At 48.9% G+C, this 20646-nt stretch overlaps 2 protein-coding genes across 3 annotated transcripts in view; one reads left to right on the forward strand and one right to left on the reverse strand.

Annotated features, from left to right (window-relative positions):
* Nucleotides 1-2108: 2108 nt before the first annotated feature.
* Nucleotides 2109-19928, reverse strand: KIF4A (kinesin family member 4A). 2 transcript variants are annotated; one of them, XM_027663107.1, is made up of 30 exons: nucleotides 19654-19928; nucleotides 19466-19580; nucleotides 18640-18830; nucleotides 18287-18379; nucleotides 16966-17132; nucleotides 16675-16769; nucleotides 16387-16506; nucleotides 15103-15278; nucleotides 14481-14542; nucleotides 13689-13821; nucleotides 13168-13226; nucleotides 12899-13004; nucleotides 12148-12213; nucleotides 11689-11874; nucleotides 11190-11293; nucleotides 10813-10957; nucleotides 10253-10363; nucleotides 9815-9898; nucleotides 9123-9236; nucleotides 8798-8953; nucleotides 8199-8293; nucleotides 7645-7774; nucleotides 6727-6897; nucleotides 6253-6360; nucleotides 5981-6049; nucleotides 5808-5909; nucleotides 4982-5131; nucleotides 4584-4700; nucleotides 3422-3544; nucleotides 2109-2854 (listed from the first exon to the last, which is right to left on the reverse strand). In XM_027663107.1, the coding sequence occupies exons 1-30, from the start codon at nucleotides 19774-19776 to the stop codon at nucleotides 2669-2671; spliced, it is 3657 nt and encodes a 1218-aa protein (XP_027518908.1). In that variant the 5' UTR covers nucleotides 19777-19928; the 3' UTR covers nucleotides 2109-2668. The 2 variants fall into 2 exon arrangements, with proteins under 2 accessions (XP_027518908.1, XP_027518907.1); XM_027663106.1 differs by having other exon boundaries at nucleotides 13689-13824.
* Nucleotides 19929-20167: 239 nt separating this feature from the next.
* Nucleotides 20168-20646, forward strand: part of PDZD11 (PDZ domain containing 11) — a 2105-nt gene continuing 1626 nt past the window's right edge. The window contains exons 1-2 of the mRNA XM_027663269.1: nucleotides 20168-20288; nucleotides 20389-20472. Of these exons, the coding sequence (XP_027519070.1) occupies nucleotides 20202-20288; nucleotides 20389-20472 (171 nt within the window). The 5' untranslated portion in view covers nucleotides 20168-20201. The remainder of the gene's footprint in view (nucleotides 20289-20388; nucleotides 20473-20646) is intronic.

Below are 20646 nucleotides of genomic sequence, written 5' to 3' on the forward strand. Positions count from 1 at the left end.
TTATATTTACTAATATATGCTTTGATTTATTAATTGTATTTTTATTTTAAAATATTTACATGTGCTTTGTCAACGTTATTTATTGTATTATTTATTAGTATATCAAATACAGTTCCTAATATAAAATATTAAAATAGTTCAAATAATATGCAATATTAAATACCAATGCCACACACCATGTAATTATATATAATATCTCACTTATATACGAGCACCCTTTTAATATAAATGTCTACATTCACTTGTATTATGCACACACAGCCAAGGCTTATTCTGTTCTGTAGACACATTTATTTGTACAGTCTCAGACCCTTTTTATTCCACTTGACAACATATATAACCTATATATATCATATATAATATGTATTCTTATGGTATATATAATATATATGTATATTATATGGTATTACATTACCATCTATGTATTAATTTTTAATTGCATAAATCTGCACTCTCACAGACTATTCTTATTTATATACTATTCTTATATATATATATATATATGAATTTATATAAAACTACTTGATACCCTCTCACACATCCACTTTAAAAAGTGCCTAATATACAGTTATATTTAGACACACACAGTTTGTGTCTCTCTCTCTGCTCTATTTTGTATATACACATATATTTGCACTCTGTAAATGGCCACACACTCTCAGGTATTTTCCTTTCTATCTCTAAATATTCAAGATACATAACAGAACACAGCATGTTTTATATATGCCATGCTGTGTGTCAGTCTGTTACTCATACTTCTGTTTGATATAACACAATTCTGTTACTGCCTGCTGTTGTATATTAAATATGTAATTAATATAATAATATAATTAATATAATAATACTGCAGCTGCCTCCCGAGGGCCAGCACTGAGCTCTGCTCTGGGGGGACCAGGGACAGCAGCCAGGGAATGGCTGGAGCTGTGTCAGGGCAGGCTCAGGTTGGATCTCAGGCAAAGGTTCTTCCCCCAGAGGGTGGTTGGGCACTGACCAGGCTCCCCAGGGCAGTGGGCACAGCCCCAAGGCTGCCAGAGCTCAGGGAGGGTTTGGACAACGCCCTCAGGGACAGGGTGGGATTGTTGGGGTGTCTGTGCAGGGCCAGGAGTTGGACTGATGGTCCTTGTGGGTCCCTTCCAGCCCAGGATATTCCATGATTCTAATCCATAATGTCCCACACCTGTGTCTGTAACGTCCTCCCAGCTCCCAGCCCACTCCTGGAGGTTGTTCCCTAATCCTGCAAACACACAGGACAAGTTCCCTTCAACCACAGGCATTTGTTCCACAGCACAAGGATTTGTTGCCTTTGTGCTGTGCCTTTGCTCTTCAGGTTTAAGCCTTTGCCTGAAGGCTGGGATGGAAAGGGATGTGAGATGGGATGGGCACCCTTTCATTAGGGCATAAGCCCTCAGAACTTAAAAGCTTGTTTAAATCACTTGAAAAGAAACATCTTGCAGCTCTCAGAGACTTTATGTGCTTGGAAAGTAGAGAAAGGACTGAGCTTTAGGTTTAGATCCTTCCCTGTGAGGGTGGGGAGGCCCTGGCACAGGTTGCCCAGAGAAGCTGTGGCTGCCCCTGGATCCCTGGGAGTGTCCAAGGCCAGGTTGGACGGGGCTTGGAGCAACCTGGAATAGTGGAAGGTGTCCCTGCCCATGGCAGGGGGTAGAAGGAGATGAGCCTTGAAGTCCCTTCCAGCCCAAAGCATCCTGGGATTCCATAAGCTGATGGAGCACTCATCCAACAGATACATAAAGAGTGTTCTCAGCTCAGGGAAACTACAGCCCCAGCCCCACATCCCTGTGCCAGCCCAAGTGGGGGGCTGAGCTGGGTCACCACCACTGCAAGTGGAGGAAAAATAAAGTAAAAAAAAAAAAATTACCTTTATCACTTCATGCTGAGATTCAAAAATTAGGGCTGAGGGCAAGGAAGGGAAAGGAAAGCAGCAGGAGTTTGGGCAGTTTGGTTTTTAGTTTTTAATTTAAGGTAAGACAGAAGAGCTGAGCTGGTCCCAGGGGCAGTACAGCAACTGCTGCAAGTGTTTGCAGACCAGTGCAGAGAGCCCAGACTGGGGAGTGGTTGGTGCAAACAATAATAATCAAATTCAGAGCCAGTTTTTAAACTAATTTCTTTATTGAAACTAAAACCCAGAGTTAAAATTCCTAAATTACTCACAGAGGACAAGTTTCTAACTTGACTAAGGACAGACCAGTGCTCAAAGGGGCCAGAAACCCTGAGCAGCTGCTGGTTTAAGACTACAGCCAGTGTGTCCTCACTCCATGGATCTCCCAGGGCAGCTGGAACAGTTCCTCAGCTTCCGTGGGAAGAGACAGGACCACATCTCCAGTGCAAAGGCTGAGTTGTGTCAAGATTCTGGATTAAAGTGTACCTAGTGTTCACAGCTCAGGAGGAGGGAGGGAGCCAAGAATAACAACCTGGGTAAATCACCTCCACTCCCTACGGGAATTCCAGAGGAAAGTTTGCCCCCCTCCCTCCAGGCCCCACACACAAATATTTACAGAGACACAACTACAACCCCCAGTGTCTGACTCCCTGGCTGAGGGCAGGAGCCATCAGGCACAAGGCACCCGGCTCCTGCTGCAGCAGGAGAGCCCAGCTCCTTCAAGAGTCACCAGGAATGTGGCCTAAAGGGTCAGGACAGCTGTGGGGCAGGTCACTGAAACTCCTCCTTGATGGGGGTGCAGCCTGAGAAGAAGCTGATGTTGCTGCTCAGCATCCTCTTCTTCCTCTTGACAAAGGGGATCTGGTTCTCCTGGGCCTCCTCGTCCCTGAGGAGCAGGGAGGAAGGAGAGCTGGGCATCTTCTGGAGCCCTTCCTGGGCTGTGATGTCCTGCAGGACCTGTTGGGAGAGCAAGGCAGAAACCTTGGATTGGTTCCTGCTGGAGCAGCCAGCGAACTCAGCCCAGAGCACAGAGGCAGCACAGACAGGGGCTGTCAGGCCAACCTCAAGAGTTGCTTCCTTTTTTCACTTAAGTCAAGAAAAAGATAAATTTTTTAACAAAAGACCAAGACTGAGCAGGAAGAGACAACAGTTGGAATAGTGGGAACCCATGGTATAAGGGAATTTATTTAGCTGAGGCAAAATGAGATGAGCCAAGTCAGAGAACACAGTAAGCTTAAAACCAGTAAGTTTGAATGTGGACAGAGATGATTTTATCCTACAAGCTCATCAGTTCCCATCTCTCCTGGCTGGAAGGTGCAGCAGGAAAGCAGGGCAAGCCTGTGTGGCAACATTTTAGTATGAAAACAAGAATTCAGCACCCTCAGAACTCCAACACGAGCTGCCTTGTCAGCCAGAGGCTGCACAGGGTTTTCCAGCTGCAGCTTTTCCCCTTGGATAATTTCCCTCTACATCCCTCACTGGCCCCATTCAGAACCTCAGCTCTCCCCCAGAGCCCTGCAATACCTTTGTGGTTGGAGTGACACACAGGGGCTGGAAGAAGCTCTCTCCTGCTTTCACCATCGTGGGGTCTTCCAGCTTCAAGGAGCCCTCCGAGTCCCTCTGGGGGTCCTTGCACATCGTGGCCTCCTGAGGGGCAGCACAGAGTGAGCACTGGCATCACATCCAGCCCTTCCTTCCCCCCAGCCAGGGCTCCCTAAGCCCCCTCCCCTCCAGGTGTGAGCATTCCATAGTCCAGGATGCTGCCTGCTGGTCAGGCTTCATAAAATAGTCAATAATTAAAGTACTGTGGGATGTCTCTTCTTCAGATCTCACATCCAAGAGCAGAATTCCTACTAGAAATATCTGCCTTAGTGAACATCAGTTGCTCATGAACATTCCTGGTGCTACAACCCCCTCCCTAAATTACCCCTTCCATTCTTAAAGAAAAATATTTAATGATTGATAGAGTTCTATATAAATAAATATATAATAATAAAATATATAAATATAATAATAAATAATAATAATATGGCTTAAGCTTTTGTGTTGTCCGAAGCCAAAGACACAACTTCAATTTACTGAGTGCAAAAGAAAGACTGAATTATTTGTCTTTAGGTTTATGGCTGACAGTTGGGAGTAGGTAAATCTGTGATGTGACACCCCCAAATATCTGTTAAATAACACCATATGTAATTATAGATAATATCTAAATTATATATAAGACATATTATATGTCTACATGCACTTGTATTACACCCACACATTCATGGCTTATTCTTTTCTAGAGACACATCTATTTGTATAGTCTCAGCCACTCTTTTTATTCCAGTAACATGTACAGCCCATGCCATTTAAAAACATACATAATATGTAATATGTATTATTTTTTAATTATAAGCATTACATGCTCACAGACACTATTCTTACTTATATACTATTCATATATGTATAAATATTAATAAAACATTTTGATACACTGCCACCATTTAAAAGAAATACTTCATTTAATATACATATTTAGACATGTACATACTCTGTCTCTCATCTAATATTTATATATATATATATAAAAATATATAAATATATATATATATATAAACCCCTGCAGTGTTGCAGGAGGGTGCCAGTGCTCTGCCCTGCCCAGCAGTGCCCGGGGGTCCCTCACCCAGCCCAGCCCAGGACTCACCAGGGCGTGGTCCCGGTTCCTGCAGGTGGCCTGGTCACAGCTGCAGCCGCTGGAACATCCCACCTTCTGCCTCCTGCAGCCACACTGCCTGTTCCCACAGCGGCCCCGGCACGAGCACTGCGGGAGAGAGGGATCCCTGCTCTGCCCGGGGCACCGGCACCGCTCCGGGGGTGGCAGCTCCGGGACAGGGATGTCCCCCAGCTGCCACACTCCACACCCGTCTCTTGCTGCAGGACCCCCAGGATGAGCACCTTCAGTTCCTCAGGCCCTGACTTAGGGTTCTCCCAAAGGATCAGTGGAGACACTACCATCTCCCTGTTCTCTGTACACACACAGATCCTTGGATACAGGCCAGCGATTCCCTAGAAGGTCCTGGATCAAAGGTGACTGGATCTTACCCCTGTGAGGCTTTTCTTTGCCCCTCTGGATGCTTTGGCAGGAACCCATTCAGCATCTTCCAGGTCCCCAGAGTCAGAGAGCAGCTCCTCCAGGTCCATCTCCGGGCTGGGCGCGCGCGGCTTCGCCGTCGTCTGCCGGCGGGCCCTGGGCTGCAGCACAGGGAGCAGGGGGGTCAGGGACCAGCAGGACTGACACAGGGCTTGGATTTCACTCATATTTATCCAGTATTTATTTAATATTTCATTGAGGTACTCAGAGCCCCACACGCCCGTTCCTCAGCCAGCCAAGAAGGTGAGGGAGGAGAAAAACCATCAAATTGTCAGGATTAAAAATTCAGTCAATTTAAACTCCTGTAAGTGACAAATCCTTGGAGGTCGGAGTTATATTTGTCACATCACATGACAAAAAACATTTGTGTCAGTCTTGCCCACATAGCTTTAAATCATTTCTTCCTTCCAGCACTAAAATGTGGCTCTTTGCAAGGCAATGGTTACACTTGCTATGATACATTCCTTGGTCCATAGTTTAGAGACTGGAAATGCTACAGATAAAACATCTGGATTGTGAAGGAGGATGTAGAGTCAGACAGAATGAGAAGGAGAAAACACGTTAGGGGGTTTGGTTGCCTTTTTTTTAAATCAAAAAACTAGTGCAAGGTAGTTTTGAGTGTTCTGAAAAGGACTGAAGGGGTCAACTTCAATAAGCAGAATGAGCTGCCGGCTAAAAAGCAATTTAGGAGAAAGAATCCAAATTATTAATAGCCAAGATTAACTTTGGAGAAGAGCTCAGGTACAATATAAGTATGAAAACTGTGCAGGATCTTACTTTGGCTGGGATATAATCAAAAGAAGAGTCTGGAGACTCTGGTGGCCTTTGCTGGATGTGCTGGAGCTTCTGGCCACTGACAACTTGGAGGAGCAGCAGTTTCTGTTAAAAGGGAAAAGAGTTAGCTTTGCAAAATACAGAAATCAACAGCCATTAACCTCTCAAGGCTCTACCTGTTTCAGAGACTCATTTTCCTGGAGGAGTTCCTGGTTCTCCTCCTTCATTTTCTCCATCTCTTCCTCCTGTTTGCAAGACAAGAGGAAATTTATTTAATTAAAGGTAAAGAGAAAAACTACAGGGTTGTTCAGACCTGCACAGCAACTATCCCCTGCCATGGGAACACTCACAATCCTCCTGCACCTCCCTCATTCCAAAGCTCCTGTTCCAACTACCTGGTATCCCAAAGGATCCCACCCTCCCTCCAAGCCACAGCCAGACACTGTACCTGGAACCTGAGTCGCTCCTGCAGCTGCTTCTCCTGCTCATTTAGGGAATCTTCCCATTTCTTCTCTTCTGCTTCTTTTTGCTGGAGTTGGCTGAGCAGGTACAGAACCTAAAAGCAAGTTAGAATGAACAAGTAGGAATTCCTGAAGGAACACCTGTCCAAGTCCAGGCATCAAAAGCCTTGGCAATTTTAGGAAGATTCTGCCACTTCCAGCATTATTCCACCCTGATCTACTTGAAAAGTGATCTTGTGCTCAGGTGTAATATCCTTAAAGCATGAAAACAGTTACTGGATAAAGCAACTTGCACAGGGCACAGGATGAACAGGGAGATTTGGTTTTTGATTAATCATCTGCAAAAGTCTAAATTTGAGTTTATGTACAGCACCAGCTTGATTTCACCACATCCCTTTTGCCTTTGAGCAGGCCTGGGAAATCAGTCCCAGAGTTCAAGACTTCCATGCCTTGTGTTTTACCTTTTCCTGGTGTTGCTGTTCCTGCACCACAAGTTGATTTTGGAACTCAGCCTCCAGCTCTGTGATGTGGTTTCTCTCTTCCATCAGCATCTTCTGCACATCTGAGCAGGTGGCTTTGCCCTGCTCCAGGCTGCTCTGGAGCTTGCTCTCCTGGACTTTGGAGGAGACCAGCTGGAAGGCAAGAGCAACGTTTGGGTCAGGGATTCCATGGTGGGAAAGGTGCTGCAGCCTGGAGGTGAAGCATTTCTGTGAATTCCAGCCACCCCAGGAACTGGACTGGCCACCAGCCACAAGGAGACCAGAGGAAATGCAGAGCCAGACACCTGACAACCAGTTTGGAAGTGCAAAACAGGGAGTAGATTTTTTTAACAGTTCTAAATTCATCTCCCTTCCTGCAGCACTTGGAGTATTTTCCTTTTCACTCTTTGCCTGTCCAAGCACCAGGGAGTGACAGGGGATTCTGTCCTTCACTTGCTCTCTCCTTGATGCCACATCAACCCAATTCCTACTCCTCTATCCCCAGCCTTTTCCCATCTCAACACCCATTCCCCTGGTTCCCCTGACCTCAGCCAGCACTGCCCTTGTTTCTCTGCTTGTTCAGGAAGTATTTTTAGGTACTTCTCTTTCACTTCCAAAATTTGTCTTTTTTATTTTCCTACTCCCATGCAAGCCTTTCATAAGCACAGCTTTAGCTGGTTATCTCCAGACCCTCATATATTCCATTTCTCTCTTCCCTGTTTTTTTGGATTTCACTGCCCAGTACAGGATATTTTAATCCAAAATTCTGAGGGAAATAAATCTCATCCAATACAAAAGGGTGCTCCACTCCAATTCCTTTAGTCACTTCTGTTCATTCCTGGCTAAGTAGACTTAAAGTCCTTGCTTTCAGGGAAAAAAACAGGAAAATCCAGCCTTTACCTCTCCCAGGAGGTACTTCAGAGCACATTTGGCCTCCAGGATTGTGGCAATGCTGTCCCAGCGCTGCTTGGCACGATCCCCATTGTCTGCATCCAGGAGTTTCTGCTGCAGATCTGCTATCTGGGCACTCCTGGGGAAGAATCCATGGATTTGGGGTTACAGCACAAGAGAAAACCAGGGCTAAAGTTACTGTTCCCAGAATATCAGGTGAAATAGTTGAAGTTACAATTTTGATGCCTTAATTGGGCAGCTGGAGCCTGCACTGCTACACTGGGGAGTTCTGCCTTCCCTTCACATTCCCAAAGGAAGGGAGAAGGTTTTCCTCATACAGAGGTGCTCACAAACAGCTAAGAAAAATCCAGTCTTACTGACTAGGTAATGTCTACAATGTGGAGAAACCTAAGCCAGGAAAACCCCACGCTCTCATCTCATTGTTCCCAGTTCAGTGTATAAATATTTTACATTTTTTTTCAATTTCACAGAAGAGTTGGGATGGAAATGAGGGAAAAACCAGAGGCAAGGCTGTGCAAATCAGCTCTGTGGTACTGCCTTACCTGAGCTCCATCTCAGTTTCCAGGCTTTCTATCTGCTTGGATATGGAGAGATCCACCTCTGGGGACTGCAGCTCTGCCAGGCAGTAGGTCCTTCTCTGAGGAATTGCAGCCAAGGGAGGAACAGGGGAGGAAATCACACCTTTAGACAGCCCAGCACAGAGGAGCAGCTCTCTCCAGAGCTGCAATTCCAGGGCCCCTTCCCAAAAACACAAAGCCTTCGATAAGGGTGTGACCCACTCACAGCCCTCACTGAGCTTGGAAAAGCCCTCGGAGATCGAGTCCAACCCTTCACCCAACACTCCCAGGGCCACATCCACACCTTTCTGGGACACTCCCAGGGATGGTGGTTCCACCTCTGCCCTGCACAGCCCGTGCCAATGCCCGACTGCCCCTTCGGTGAAGAAATGTTCTCTAATTCCATTAACAAGTCACTTCAGCACCTCTTCACCACACGAAGCCTTTCTCCCAGAAAGGTAGCCAAGGATGGAGCCCCTTCCCTACCTCCCGAGGGAACAGGGCAAACAGGAGTGAGGATCAGAGTAACCCCAGCATTGCTGAACCCCCCAGGGCTGGGACGGGGAAAGGGGCCTTTCCCTCACCCGGAGCTTTGGAGGTGGGTTTTCCCCTGACTCTTTCTTCTCTTTGAGCTGCTGCAGCTCCTGGGCCAAGATCTTCCTGTCCTCCAGCAGGTCTGCGAGGTGCCGCCGAGCCTCCTCCGTGCTCACCAGAACCTCCACTTCATTTGCCAGCCAGCTCTGGAACAGCAAACCCACCGGGAAAGGGTTTAGTGGAGCCTCAACTGCAGGACTGAGCATTGCTCTGGGAAGGTGTCTTAGAGCCATGGAACAATCCCATTGCAGCCCCTCCCGAGCCTCCCAGTCCCAGTTTCCCCCCTGCTGGGATGACAAACCCACTGTCACCCACCTTCACTCGGGCAGCCACTCCTTCCAGGCCCCGGCTCTGGCTCTCCTTGCGTTTGTCTGCAGCCTCCTTCTGTCTCTGCAGGGCCTCCTTCAGCCGCTTGTTGGCAGCTGCTGCCTGGAAAACATTCCACAGGAGCTCAGCAGCAGCTTTGGCACTTCACCTGCAACAGCTGGAAACACGAGGGAGTGCCAAGCCAAGGCCCTGGGACGGTGAGAGCACAAAGGGAATAAACCAGAATCGCTAAGTCAAGGCCTCCAGTCCTTAACTTATTTTCTCAGCTGAGATTCCTGACTTAAGGAGAACCTGCTTCTAGGCCTAAGAAGTAGAAGAAAACATTCCAAATGAGGGTTGCAAGATGCATTTCTTTGACACAACCACTTTGAAAGGATTTTGAACTGCAACCTAATATATCCACACTCAAATTCATTTCATGCTTCAGCCTGGCCAACTGTAATGGATTTCCAGAGCAGCCTGATGCCCAGAGTGGAATTCAGCCTTTAAGGAGCAAATTTAACCAGGATCCCTCAAAGGCTACAAGACAGAAGCGTGGATTTCTCTGCAGAGAGAAGAGCTCTTATTTCCATCCTCTCAGCTGCCTTTAAGAGGTTTGTGCACATCCCATAACATCCTCCAGCACCACTGTGCAGCCCTTGGGACTGCTCAGGGCTTTCCCTGAGACACTGGCTCCTCACCTCCTCTGTTTTGCGCCGCAGGACATTGGCCTGTTTCTGGAAATCCCTCTCCAGCTTGAGGAGCTCGTACTGTCTCTTACGATCCTGCAGAGAAACAGTAGGAAAACAGATGGAAAAGTCACCTGGGCTCCACATTTTCCATGACAAAGGTTCTGGAGCCTAAAGGCTGGATGAGACTGAAGCCCAGAAGTTCAATCCTGAGGATCCCAAAGCACTGAGGGGTAAGAACTGCTGTGGGACCAGAACTCCAGATGTTTGCTGTCCATTACACTGGGTGCCACAAGCAGCTGGATTTCATGAACCTGCAGGTTCAACATTCCTTTGAAAGTTTAAATACCTCCCATTCTGGGGCCAAACCCCACAACTTTAAATACTTCACTTGACTGATTTGTCTTACTCTTGGGAGGGTGGTACAGTTTGGGAGGGTTGTTTGCTCACCTTTTCCTTCAGCTGGATCACTTCCTTGTCCTTCTTTTGCTTCCACTGCCTGAATTTCTCAGTGTCTTCTTTCATCTGCCGCATCAGCTGGACCCTTTGGTGCTTCATTTCCTGAAAAATACAAGAGGCTGGAAGAACTGTCCAGGATTTACATCCTGGGGAGCTTCAACCTGCACTTCCCTTGTGTCTGTCAGGTGGGAGGAGAGGCAGGTGGGAAATCTTAGTGTGCTCCCTCTCAGGACACTCTCCAAGTGCTAAAACCCAGGGATTCATTTTTCAAGGCATAAAGGGAAGGCATTTAAGGCACAAACATGCACAGTTTAGGGAAATCAAAGTGAAGCCAAGTGATTTGACTGAGGCTCTTAGAAGACCCTTTGGACTTATTTTATCCCTCCAAATCTCAGCAGTCACCTGCCTGTTGTGCTACCCCAGCAACTGTGGCCAAAGGAATCGTGCCCAAACTGCTGCTCTCAGTGTGACAGAGCAGACAGGGAACCATTCCTGTGTAGGAGCTGCTCTGTCTGCACTGGCCAGCCAGGAGTGCAGTTAGGATGGGTTACCCTGATCTCCTGGTTCAGTTTGGACACCGTGCGTTCCGTGGATTCCTTCAGCTTCAGGAGCTTGGATTGTTCATTCAGCTTCTTCTTCAGCTCGTTGATTTGTCCCTCCAGCTCCTGGAGCCTTTTGCGCCGCCGCTCGCTCAGCCTGGGAAGGAACCAGCCCTTAAAAACAACCCCCACTCTCCAATTTCAGACACCTGACGAAAAGTTAAACTGAATTGTGTGCTATCACCTTTCCTGCTGCTGAAAGCCCACAGGAGGCTGCTCTGCAGCTCATACAACCATCCTGGCATGTCAGAGGGACACACTTACATCAGAGACTTTATAGATAGAAGTACAAGACACTGGGTTTTCAGACATAACACAGTCACACTTACTTGGCCTGGTTGATATCCTTCTTTGCCATCTGCAGAGCAAGGACCAATTCCTCCTTTTCTTTTTGCAAATTGCTGACCTCCAATTCCAGATCCTTGATGTTAGTCTAGGAAGGACAAGATTAGTCAGCCTCCCAAGAAAAGCCTTGAAAATACACTCTGAGACAAAGCTTTAGCAGAGAAACCTTGAGAATCCACATTGCTATCAGCAGACTGCTCTTAGATAAGAGCAGTGTGAGTGTCACAAGGGCTGGTTCAGGCACTGAAGCTTTGGTGGGTCACAGAACCACTGTGCCAAAGTGATTTTGGAGTAATTCCAGAGATGGGAGAGCCCAGCACAGCAGGAGAAGCTGCCCAAGGGAGCAGTGACCCAGATGAGGAATAAACAGACCCCAATCAGAAAGTGTTCAGGAGAGGAAGGATCCCCTCCCTTCCCTCCCCAGCACGGAGGGTTGGCAATCATTGGAAAAAAGGAACTGAACAAGAAGGATGTCAAGTTTACCTGGTACTGGGACTGAATGGGCTCCAACTGATTATCATTCTGAGCCATCTTTTTGGCAAGTGCCTCTTTCAGGGTCAGGGCTTTGTTGAGCTCCAGCAGCTCCCTGGACAGCTGGGCCTGGCGAAGGGCGTGTTGGGTGGTGAAGTCGTTCGAGGCTCTCTTGGAATCCTGGCCCAGTTCTGCTTCCTAGAGGAGACACAAAGTGAGCAGGAGAGGCCAATCCAAAGCTCTGGAATGACATGATCTCAGATCCTGCAGAGCACTTTGAGTTCATTGGTTACACTGGGTATGAGAGCAGGCTATTGATCTGGAACACACTGAGCAATTAAGAGTTTAAAAAACCAGCTCCTACAAGAGTGACATGTTATTTATCAAGCATCTGGATTAGAAAAGAGCATGAGGGACAGATAAAAGTGATGAGGAGATAAAAACCTGCACTGCTAAGCCCCCCTCACTTACACCTGTAGCCTCCTGTTCAGGGCTTGCCATCTCTGCTGCAGCTTCTGCTGTGGCAGCATTTTCACTCTGTAGAGGACAAGGAAAAGAAGATTTTGGTGAAAAGGGAAAGAGGAAGTAAAATAAAACTAAAAACAGTCTGTTGGTACACTATGACAAAATATAATGTGATTCTGGTCTGGTCAGAAAGCTCTGGAAAGGAGAAACCATTGTCTTCCTCCTTTTAATAAAATGACCAAACTCCTCCTGGACTAGTTGGACAAGCCATTCCTCATAGCCTTCCCTGAATTCCAGCCTTGGCAGCCAGTTGAGCCTGGGAATGGGGGGAGTGTCTAGTTCCTCAGTAAGTGTCTAAGGACCTCATTAAGACAAAGATCTGGCAACTTCTATTTAATAATTTCAGGTCCCTGCAATTTGTGTTGCTCATTAAAACTGCAAAGTTCATAACACTCCATCCAACTTATGGATTGTAAATCCATGCTGATCTCCCACTATCAGAATCTTTTATGGAGACTTTTCCTTTTCTCCCACAAGTGGCCTTTCTGCAGCATTAAAAGCACAACAGGACAGTTCTTAGGTGGATATTAAGCCACTTCATGCTTACAATTCCTGGGCTCCTTGAGCAAAGTCTCTGCAGAGTGGAATCCACTGCTGAGCAGATCAGCAGGAAAATCCCAGATTTCACCAGCAAACTTGTGTAAACACAACTCCTCCCTCCCTCCCTCCCTCCCTCCCTCCCTGGATCCAGCCTTACCTGGAACTCAGCCAACACCTGCTGCAGGTTACGAATCACCTCCACGTTTTCCTTCAGCTCCTCATCCTCCACTGTCTCCACCAACTTCTGCAGGTCCAACTTGCACCTGCAGTGCACACATGGGAGCAAATCCAGGGCACGCTCATTCCAGTGAGGAACAACTTTCCCCACTCAACAGACAAATGAATTCTGGATGAACAAACACCAGTTGTTCGTATCCAGTTTATCCCAGTTAATTGCCCAGCACAGGAGGGTGTGCACACACTTACACAGCATGTTGCTGGAGCTGCTCTAGCTTGGCATTCATCTTCTCATTTTCTTGTTCTGTCTAAGGGAAGGCAGAATTACACTGAATTGCAGAAGCAAGATAAGAAGCCAGAAAGCAACTAATTAATTTGTACTAAAAGAGATCTTGGTAGTGTGTGGCAAATCAATGCACTGAAAGGTCCTGCATGATCACAGCCACTAGTTTGTTGAGATTTAACAGCATTTTTTTCCAGGAATATACAAGACAATAGAAGCAAAACAGGGTGGAAAAGAGAGAGCACAAGTATGCAAGTGCTGAGATTTAAAATATTACAGCAACAGAAGAGCTGAAAGATTGATGGCTCCCTTTCCCCACTGAAGTCACAGACCTATAGGCAGCCAGATTCTGGCAGACTTTTGGTTCTGACTGACTTGAAATCAATGTGAAAGGAACATTTAAGAGAGATTCCCAACATGCCATTAGTGCAGGACCTGCTATTGATTCAACTTCAACTTAATGCTCTCCTTGGTAACTGGACCTTACCAGGATCATCCTCTCCAGCATCTGTGCTGTCTGTCCAGCAGCCTCACTCAGCCCCTGGCTCAGCTTCTGGTTCTCCTCCATCAGGTACTGGTTCTTCTCCATCAGGGACTGAAGGTTCTCAGAGGGTGCCAGGCTGCTGAAAGAGCAAGGACCCTTTGGTTGTGAACATGGTTTGTAACAGCATGGAAATCACCTCCAAGTTTCCTAAATAATTTATACTGAATATCCCACAATCGTCTGGGTTGGAAGGACCTTAAAGATCTTTTACTTCCAAACCCCCTTCCATGGGCAGGGACAACTTCCACTAGCCCAGGTTGCTCCAAGCACCATCCAGCCTCGCCCTGGACAGCCCTATAATATAGGTTGAACCTCCAAATACAGATTAAACTGCATGTACTGGGGTTTGAAGCATCCTCAGAAGACAACAACTACACAATCCATCTCCTTCCTGCATTTGGTGCTTTTAAGAACAATGGGGATGGAGGTGCCCCACATTTAGGAGTAGAGGGGTGAATAAAAGAGTCACGAACGGGTCTGAGAAACATTTACTCAGGACATGTTGCCTGGTTCCTCTCATATTTCCTGCAAGGGATGTTTGCAATGTTAAGGGGTTTGCTACAAAGTGAAATGACCTGTGGAATTTCAGTAACCATGACAAAAAGAACAAAAAGAGGAAAAAAAGCAACCAGTTTGCTCTCCCCTCGTTCCACAGCACCTCCTGGAGCAGCAGAGATCCAGAGGCTTTTCTGTGCCAGACACCAGATACACTAAGCACTGAACAACAAATCTTACTTGATAGACACAGGGAGGGTCCCTCCATGGGCCTGCAGCAGCAACACCTGCAGCTCTTGGACCTGGAAAGACAAATAATTCCTGCTTGTAAATCTCTCCCATAAACTAACTTGATGGTTGAAGGAGCATCATTCAGATCCTTGGTTGTTCTGAGTCACCTGCTCCCTAATTTTGTTTCACCACTGCCTGAGGAAAGCAGCCATGGTGCTCCAGAATTTCAAGTAATTCACTCCTAAAATAAAAGCTGCCTTCTTTTCCCTCTGGAGTGACCAGAGGAACACTCTCACTTCCCACTCCATGCTGGGCACAGGCAGGAGATGTCAGGAAGGCACCAAACCATCACTGTATTTCTAATTTTGCCTTTAGCCTGGCCAGGCAACAATTTGTAGAGTGAAAGGGAAATGCAAATCACGCCACCACCACCACCCTTTTTGTCTGCCATTGAATGGCTGCTGTAACATTACAGAAATGCTCTTATATTCCCTTTCTAGCACCCAGAGAAATGCACATTAAATATGTTCTGCACACTTGGTGTGGTTGGGCACCCTGTGCCTTTCCTTGCTGGTTCCTGAGCTCAGAACTAAGAGGACAAACCCTCCCCCAGGAGGAAGCCCCACAGCACCTGCTGCTTGAGCTGGTGCAGCTCAGCTGCCTGGGGATCCACGTTGACAATGGGTTTGTTCTTGATCTTCCTGGCCCTGTCAGCGTAACGCAGAGTGTTCAGGGTCTCCTCCAGGTTGGAGTCTGCTGGGCTCACACAGGCAATCATCAGGGTGTGGCTGTTCCCTCCCAGGGAGTCTGGAGAGGAAAACAAGGGATAAGCGAAGCTTTCAGAGAGTGAGAGTGGGACACACCATCATCAGGACACTAAACCTCCCCCCGAGTGCATCCCCAAAATACAACATCCAGCTGTAGGTTTGGGTCACTGTCATTACTTTCTCCTCTGCTCAGTCAGTTCTGTACCAGAGAGGTTTATGGAAGGCCAAAGTCGTGTCTCGGCTCTAAACACCAAAGACTTCACCTCAGAAGCCCCACTAATATCACTGCCCTGATAAGTAATTCCTTTATACCATTTCTGGCCTAGTTCTTTCAGGTTTTCCCCTCCCTTCTCCCACCTAATAACACTCAAGACCTCCATGAATATCCAGACATCAGAATCCTCTTCAATTTAAGGAATTATTGGCTAAGAACTGCATGGCATTTCCTCCTTCAGTTTTACACTAACACACATTGGCTACTTCAAGCTACTGATCAGAAAAAAGGGCCCCACATGCAGCAAAATCCAGTTTTTAATTAGGGACTCTCAGATATAGAAAATACTTTAGAGTTTTTGTACCAAATTATTTAACTACCATAAACATCCCAGTAGGTTAATTACCAAAGCTGTGCCCATGTGGAAGGTTAATTCAGATAAATGTATTAAAATATCATCACAACTATTGAAAAGTAAGTACCACAAAGACCAGATATTCAGACCAAGAAGCAAATCAAACATGAGGCTCCCAGGGAAAGCACAGACAGCTTGAGCTTCATTCTGGCTGTGATATCATCCAGTAAGTTGCTATAATTAAGATACAATAATAGATCTCTGCTCCCAGACTTGACTTCTCATCCTCCCCACCAAAAATATGCTCTGAATATGTCTCCTTTCCTCCTGTCATAGAAACTGCAGGAGAGCAGGACTCATTTAGGAACTCATCTCACTGCATTTGCAACCTAAAAATAAAGAGTTCAGGAGAGGTCTGGCTTCAGGGAGAAGAGGAACTAAGTAAATGAATCCCTCTGCCAGCAGCAGCTCCTGCTCTGAGCTGTGGTTTGGTGGCTGTTGGGTTTTCTCCTGCTTTGTTTAAGGTGCATCATGTTATTTAAAACACAGATTTAGGCTTTGTCATAACCTGTCTCTTACCTTGCAGCAGCCTTGTCAACTTGGAGTCTCTGTAGGGGACAAACCCACCCTTTTTGTTCTCATCCCCAAGAGCACTGATGACGTTCCCCAGGGCCAGGAGGCCTTTGTTGATGTTGATCCCTGCAAACAGATCCCAGTGAGCAGAGCTAAAAACTGCTCATTTCCTGCCCTTAATAAAATGTAAGAAGGTTCAAAAAGGGCATTACAAGGGTTAAAGAACTACTTTGCTCTTTTATTATCTCCAAAGGTATTAGAAACCCAGGCTCTGCTGACCCTTTGCCTACAGACCTTCTTTTAATCTGTCTCCCTCAGCCTTGGTCTTCTTCTGCCTCTCAGAGCCAGCAAGATCCACCAGGTGCAGTTTGGAGTGAAAACTGCAGTTCCTGTGGCAGAAATACATTATTTTACTCTCTCAGTAAAGTGCAGTCAGGAAAGGAGCAGCCCAGGAGCTGAAATACCAGAGACAGACACACAACAACTGCCTCGAGTAGCTCAGAGCAGGACCAAGAGTAGGATTATGGAATTTTGGGCAGGTAACTCTCAAAGAGCTGCTGGGAGTGGCTGCACAACCCCACTCACTTGTCATTTTTCTTCTTCTGGTCGATGCAGATGGTGAAGATGGCGTGGGACCGTGAGGACTGGGAGTTCATGGCCGTGGATCCCACTGTCCTGGCATTGTTCCCTTGCTCCAGGCAGGACACAGTGTCCTGGGCACAGGTGACATTTCTTTCAGTTAACCCTACAATCTGTAGCCAGGAAAAAAACCATTATGGATCTTCTCCTTTCTCTTCATCCCAGCTTAGTCCAGAGAAATCCTCCTCCACCTCAGGCTGTACCAGACCAGGTGAGCTCCATTCCCAAGAATGTCTCACCTCAAAAGGTCTGGGGTGGTTTCTCCCAGGAAAAATCTGTCCTGAATTTCACATCAGTGACATGAAGTCACATCATCTCTCCTACTCCTACACCCTGCCCCCAAGCTCCTGTACCTGCCTGAGAGCCTGGGATCCATGGAGAAATGCAGAGCTGCCCCCAGGTATCCCAGGGCAAGCTGGGACCTGAAAATTGTGCCAGTCCCAGGCAGAGAAAGGAGAAAAACTGGCTGCTGGGGTGGGGATTTGTGTGGATAAAGTGGTGGGGAGACAGCTCTCAGGGACACAGATCCCAGAGGAGATGAGCAGTAGGGGCTGGATGTGCTCCTCGGGAAGTTGTGCTTTCCCTGAGGGCCCGTTTCCCTGTATCCCAGTGCTGCTCCCAACACATGGATGAGCCACATCCCAGTGCTTTAGAGGTGACAGAGAACTACACATAAAGCCAGTGGATGGATCCAAGCTTCCAGCTTCAAGCTGCACACCCAACATCCCCACTGCAAACTGCAGCTGTCAGGGAAGGACAAAGGACAATGGGGTTTAACTAAAACCATCTGAGCAAAGGCAAAGGACACAAGTTTAACCACAAAACAGGGACCCAGAGGAAGCAGCAGCACAAGGATTCTCTGCACTGTGCTATGAACACACAGCTGGTCAAAAACTGCTGAGAAAATCTCTGGGGCACTAGAAGTTCCCCCTCAGGATCCCATTTTTTCACATTATATCTGCCACATGAGGAGCACAAGGGCAGCAGGGATTGGAGTGAAGGGACCCCAAGGACAACCACCTCAGACATTCACCTCAATCACCCTTCAGAGTCAGAGCAGCACGTGCAAGTGGCTTTGTCATGAACATCAGACCCTCTTGGTGCTGTCCTGAGTGAAGTTCAGGCTCAGGAGCCCAGTTTTGAGAGCAAGGAGTGGCCGTGCTGATTCCCTGGGCAATGTTCAGGGAATCAGGCAGTTGTTTCACCAGCACACTCCTCCCCAGCCCTGCCAGCCCCTCATGCCCCCACATCCCCCAGGGCAGCAGACCTTGATGCCCTCCTTGGGATCCTCCCTGATGCTGATCTGGGAGGAACGTTCCCTCGAGGGGCACAGCAGGTCCAGGATGTCCTCGTTGTAGATCTGGAACAGCACAAGAGCAGCTCAGAGTTACCAGCCTTGCAGGAGAACAACCCACCAGAGAAAGGTGTAGTGATGCTGAAATCAGGGCTAATCTGGCATCACATTCTACTCATGTCACCTTTAGAGAAAAATACCTACGGTAAGACCCAGTTTCTGGAGCCTTAAGTGTTGCTTTAATCCATATTTATTACTTGTAGGAGGAGGCCCCAAAGCTCACTTAATTCAAAACTTGATAATAGTTTGAGAACCAAAACTTTTACCTCGAGATAAGAAACTTTGAGGACGAATTCCCAATCCTGCCTTTGCTGCTTCTCCTCAAAGAGCAGCCTGATGACCCTTGGGATGACCCCCACGCTGGGCTCCTGCTCCTGGTTGGCCGTGTAGGTGCCTCCCATGGAGTAGGTTTTCCCAGATCCAGTCTGTCCATATGCCAAGACAGTGGCATTGTATCCTGGGGGAACAAAGTGCTCAGGATCAGTCACATGGGGACCACAGGAGACTTTAAACAAAGCTGGGAAAACCATCCAGAGAAGTGTCAGTTCACACTGACTCCAAGTACAGTCACAGTCAATGAAAATGTCAATGAAAAGCCCTTCAAAACACAGATAAAACAATTATTTCAGCTCTTGTTAAAGACTGGCTGTTGCTTTACTAGAGCTGGTCAGAAACAGCACAAGTTCTGCCATCCCCTGTCACCCACTGCAGCACCAACAGCTCCTGGGATGGGCTGAGTGTCAATTCACTGTGTTATTCTCAAAGATGGAGAGACTTTCTACAAGGGATGGAGGAACAGGAAAGGGGGAATGGCTTCCCACTGCCAGAGGACAGGGTTAGATGAGATATTGGAAGGAATTCTTCCCTGTGAGGGTGGGGAGGCACTGGCACAGGTTGCCCAGAGAAGCTGTGGCTGCCCCATCCCTGGAAGTGTCCAAGGCCAGGTTGGACAGGGCTTGGAGCAACCTGGGGTAGTGGAAGGTGTCCCTGCCCATGGCATGGGGTGGAGCTGGATGAGCTTTAAGGTCTCTCCCAACCCAAACCATCCTGGGATTCGATGAAAACCCTCCTCCCTTAAAACAAGGCACAGACCTTTGAAGATGCCTCGGACCAGAGGAGACACCGCAGTGTTGAAAACCTCTTCTTGCTCTGCCGAGGGGTCGAACACGTAATCGTAGGTGAAGGACTTGTCCTTGCCCACCACGACCTGCGGACGGGACGGGACGGTCACAGGGAGCCCGGGGGAGGTGGTACGGGAGGGGGGGGTGCGGGTGTCTCACCTGCGGCTCGCCGGGCACGAAGAACAGGCAGCTCTGGCAGCCCTCGCTGCTCTCCCGGGGCACGAGCGGGCGGCAGCGCAGCGCCACGCGCACCGGGATGCCCTTGTCCTCGTCGCGCAGCATCGCCGGCCCTGCGCGGAACGGGCCGTGAGAACCGGCACGGGGGGCAGCGCCGGGGACCCCACGGGCCCAGGGGCAGCGGGGACGGGCGGGGATCCGATCCCAGCGCGGGCGGTGCCGCCGAAGCCCCAGAACCCGCCCGGAGCCGCCGCGCCCGTGATGGCGGCGCCGCAACGGTCCCGACTCAAACGGGCCGCGCGAGAAGACGGCCAATCAGAGAGCGGTGCGTCACCAAGGGGAGGAGTTCGAACCAATCACGGGGCGGGGCGTCACCTAGGGGCGGGGCACAGCCAATCGCCGATCAGAGCGGCAGGAAGCGGCGGGGCCGGCTGAGCGCCGGACCAATGGCGTGCCGGTGCGTCCCCCGGGGCGGGCGCGGCCCGGCGCAGCCAATGGGCGCGCGGTGCGCGCCGCCCGAGCCGGCGGCCATGGAGCCCCGCGCTCCCTACGACGACTTCCCGGTGGTTTTCCTGCCGCCCTACGAGAGCCCGCCCGCCTGGGTCCCGCCGCACGAGGTGAGGGGGCTCGGGGGGGCCGCGCCGGCCCGGGGGCGGCCGCGGGGTCGCCCGGGCGGGGGCCCGGCCCGGCCCCGGCTGAGCTGGCGCGTCCCCGCAGCGGGTGTTTCACCCCGACTACAACAACGAGCTCACGCGGTTCCTGCCCCGCACCATCGCCCTGCAGAAGCCGCCCGGGGCGCAGGTGAGAGCCCGCGGGGGGCCGGTCCCGGCGCGTTTGCCGCAGAAGCCGCCCGGGCCCGCGATGGTCCCGACCCGGCCCGTGCAGGGCGGGGCCCGCGGGATTCCCGGGGCCGGGAAGGGGCAGGACGGGGGGCACGGGCAGGGATCGCTCCCGGCGGGACATCGGGGAGGTGGA

The sequence above is a fragment of the Corapipo altera genome, unplaced genomic scaffold (assembly GCF_003945725.1).
Source record: "Corapipo altera isolate COAL_440 unplaced genomic scaffold, ASM394572v1 107b, whole genome shotgun sequence".
Classification (NCBI taxonomy): domain Eukaryota; kingdom Metazoa; phylum Chordata; class Aves; order Passeriformes; family Pipridae; genus Corapipo; species Corapipo altera.

Bases quoted from the DNA above. Each gene is read 5' to 3' on its own strand.
- KIF4A (XM_027663106.1), bottom strand. From the start codon at position 19,776: ATGCTGCGCGACGAGGACAAGGGCATCCCGGTGCGCGTGGCGCTGCGC. The intron at 13,227-13,688 runs GTAAGGTCCAGT...GCCTTCCCTTAG, and splicing joins TGCTGGAGAGGATGATCCTG to ACAGAACAAGAAAATGAGAA. The intron at 6,050-6,252 runs GTACAGTGTCTG...TCTTGCAAACAG, and splicing joins AGGAGCGACTCAGGTTCCAG to GAGGAAGAGATGGAGAAAAT.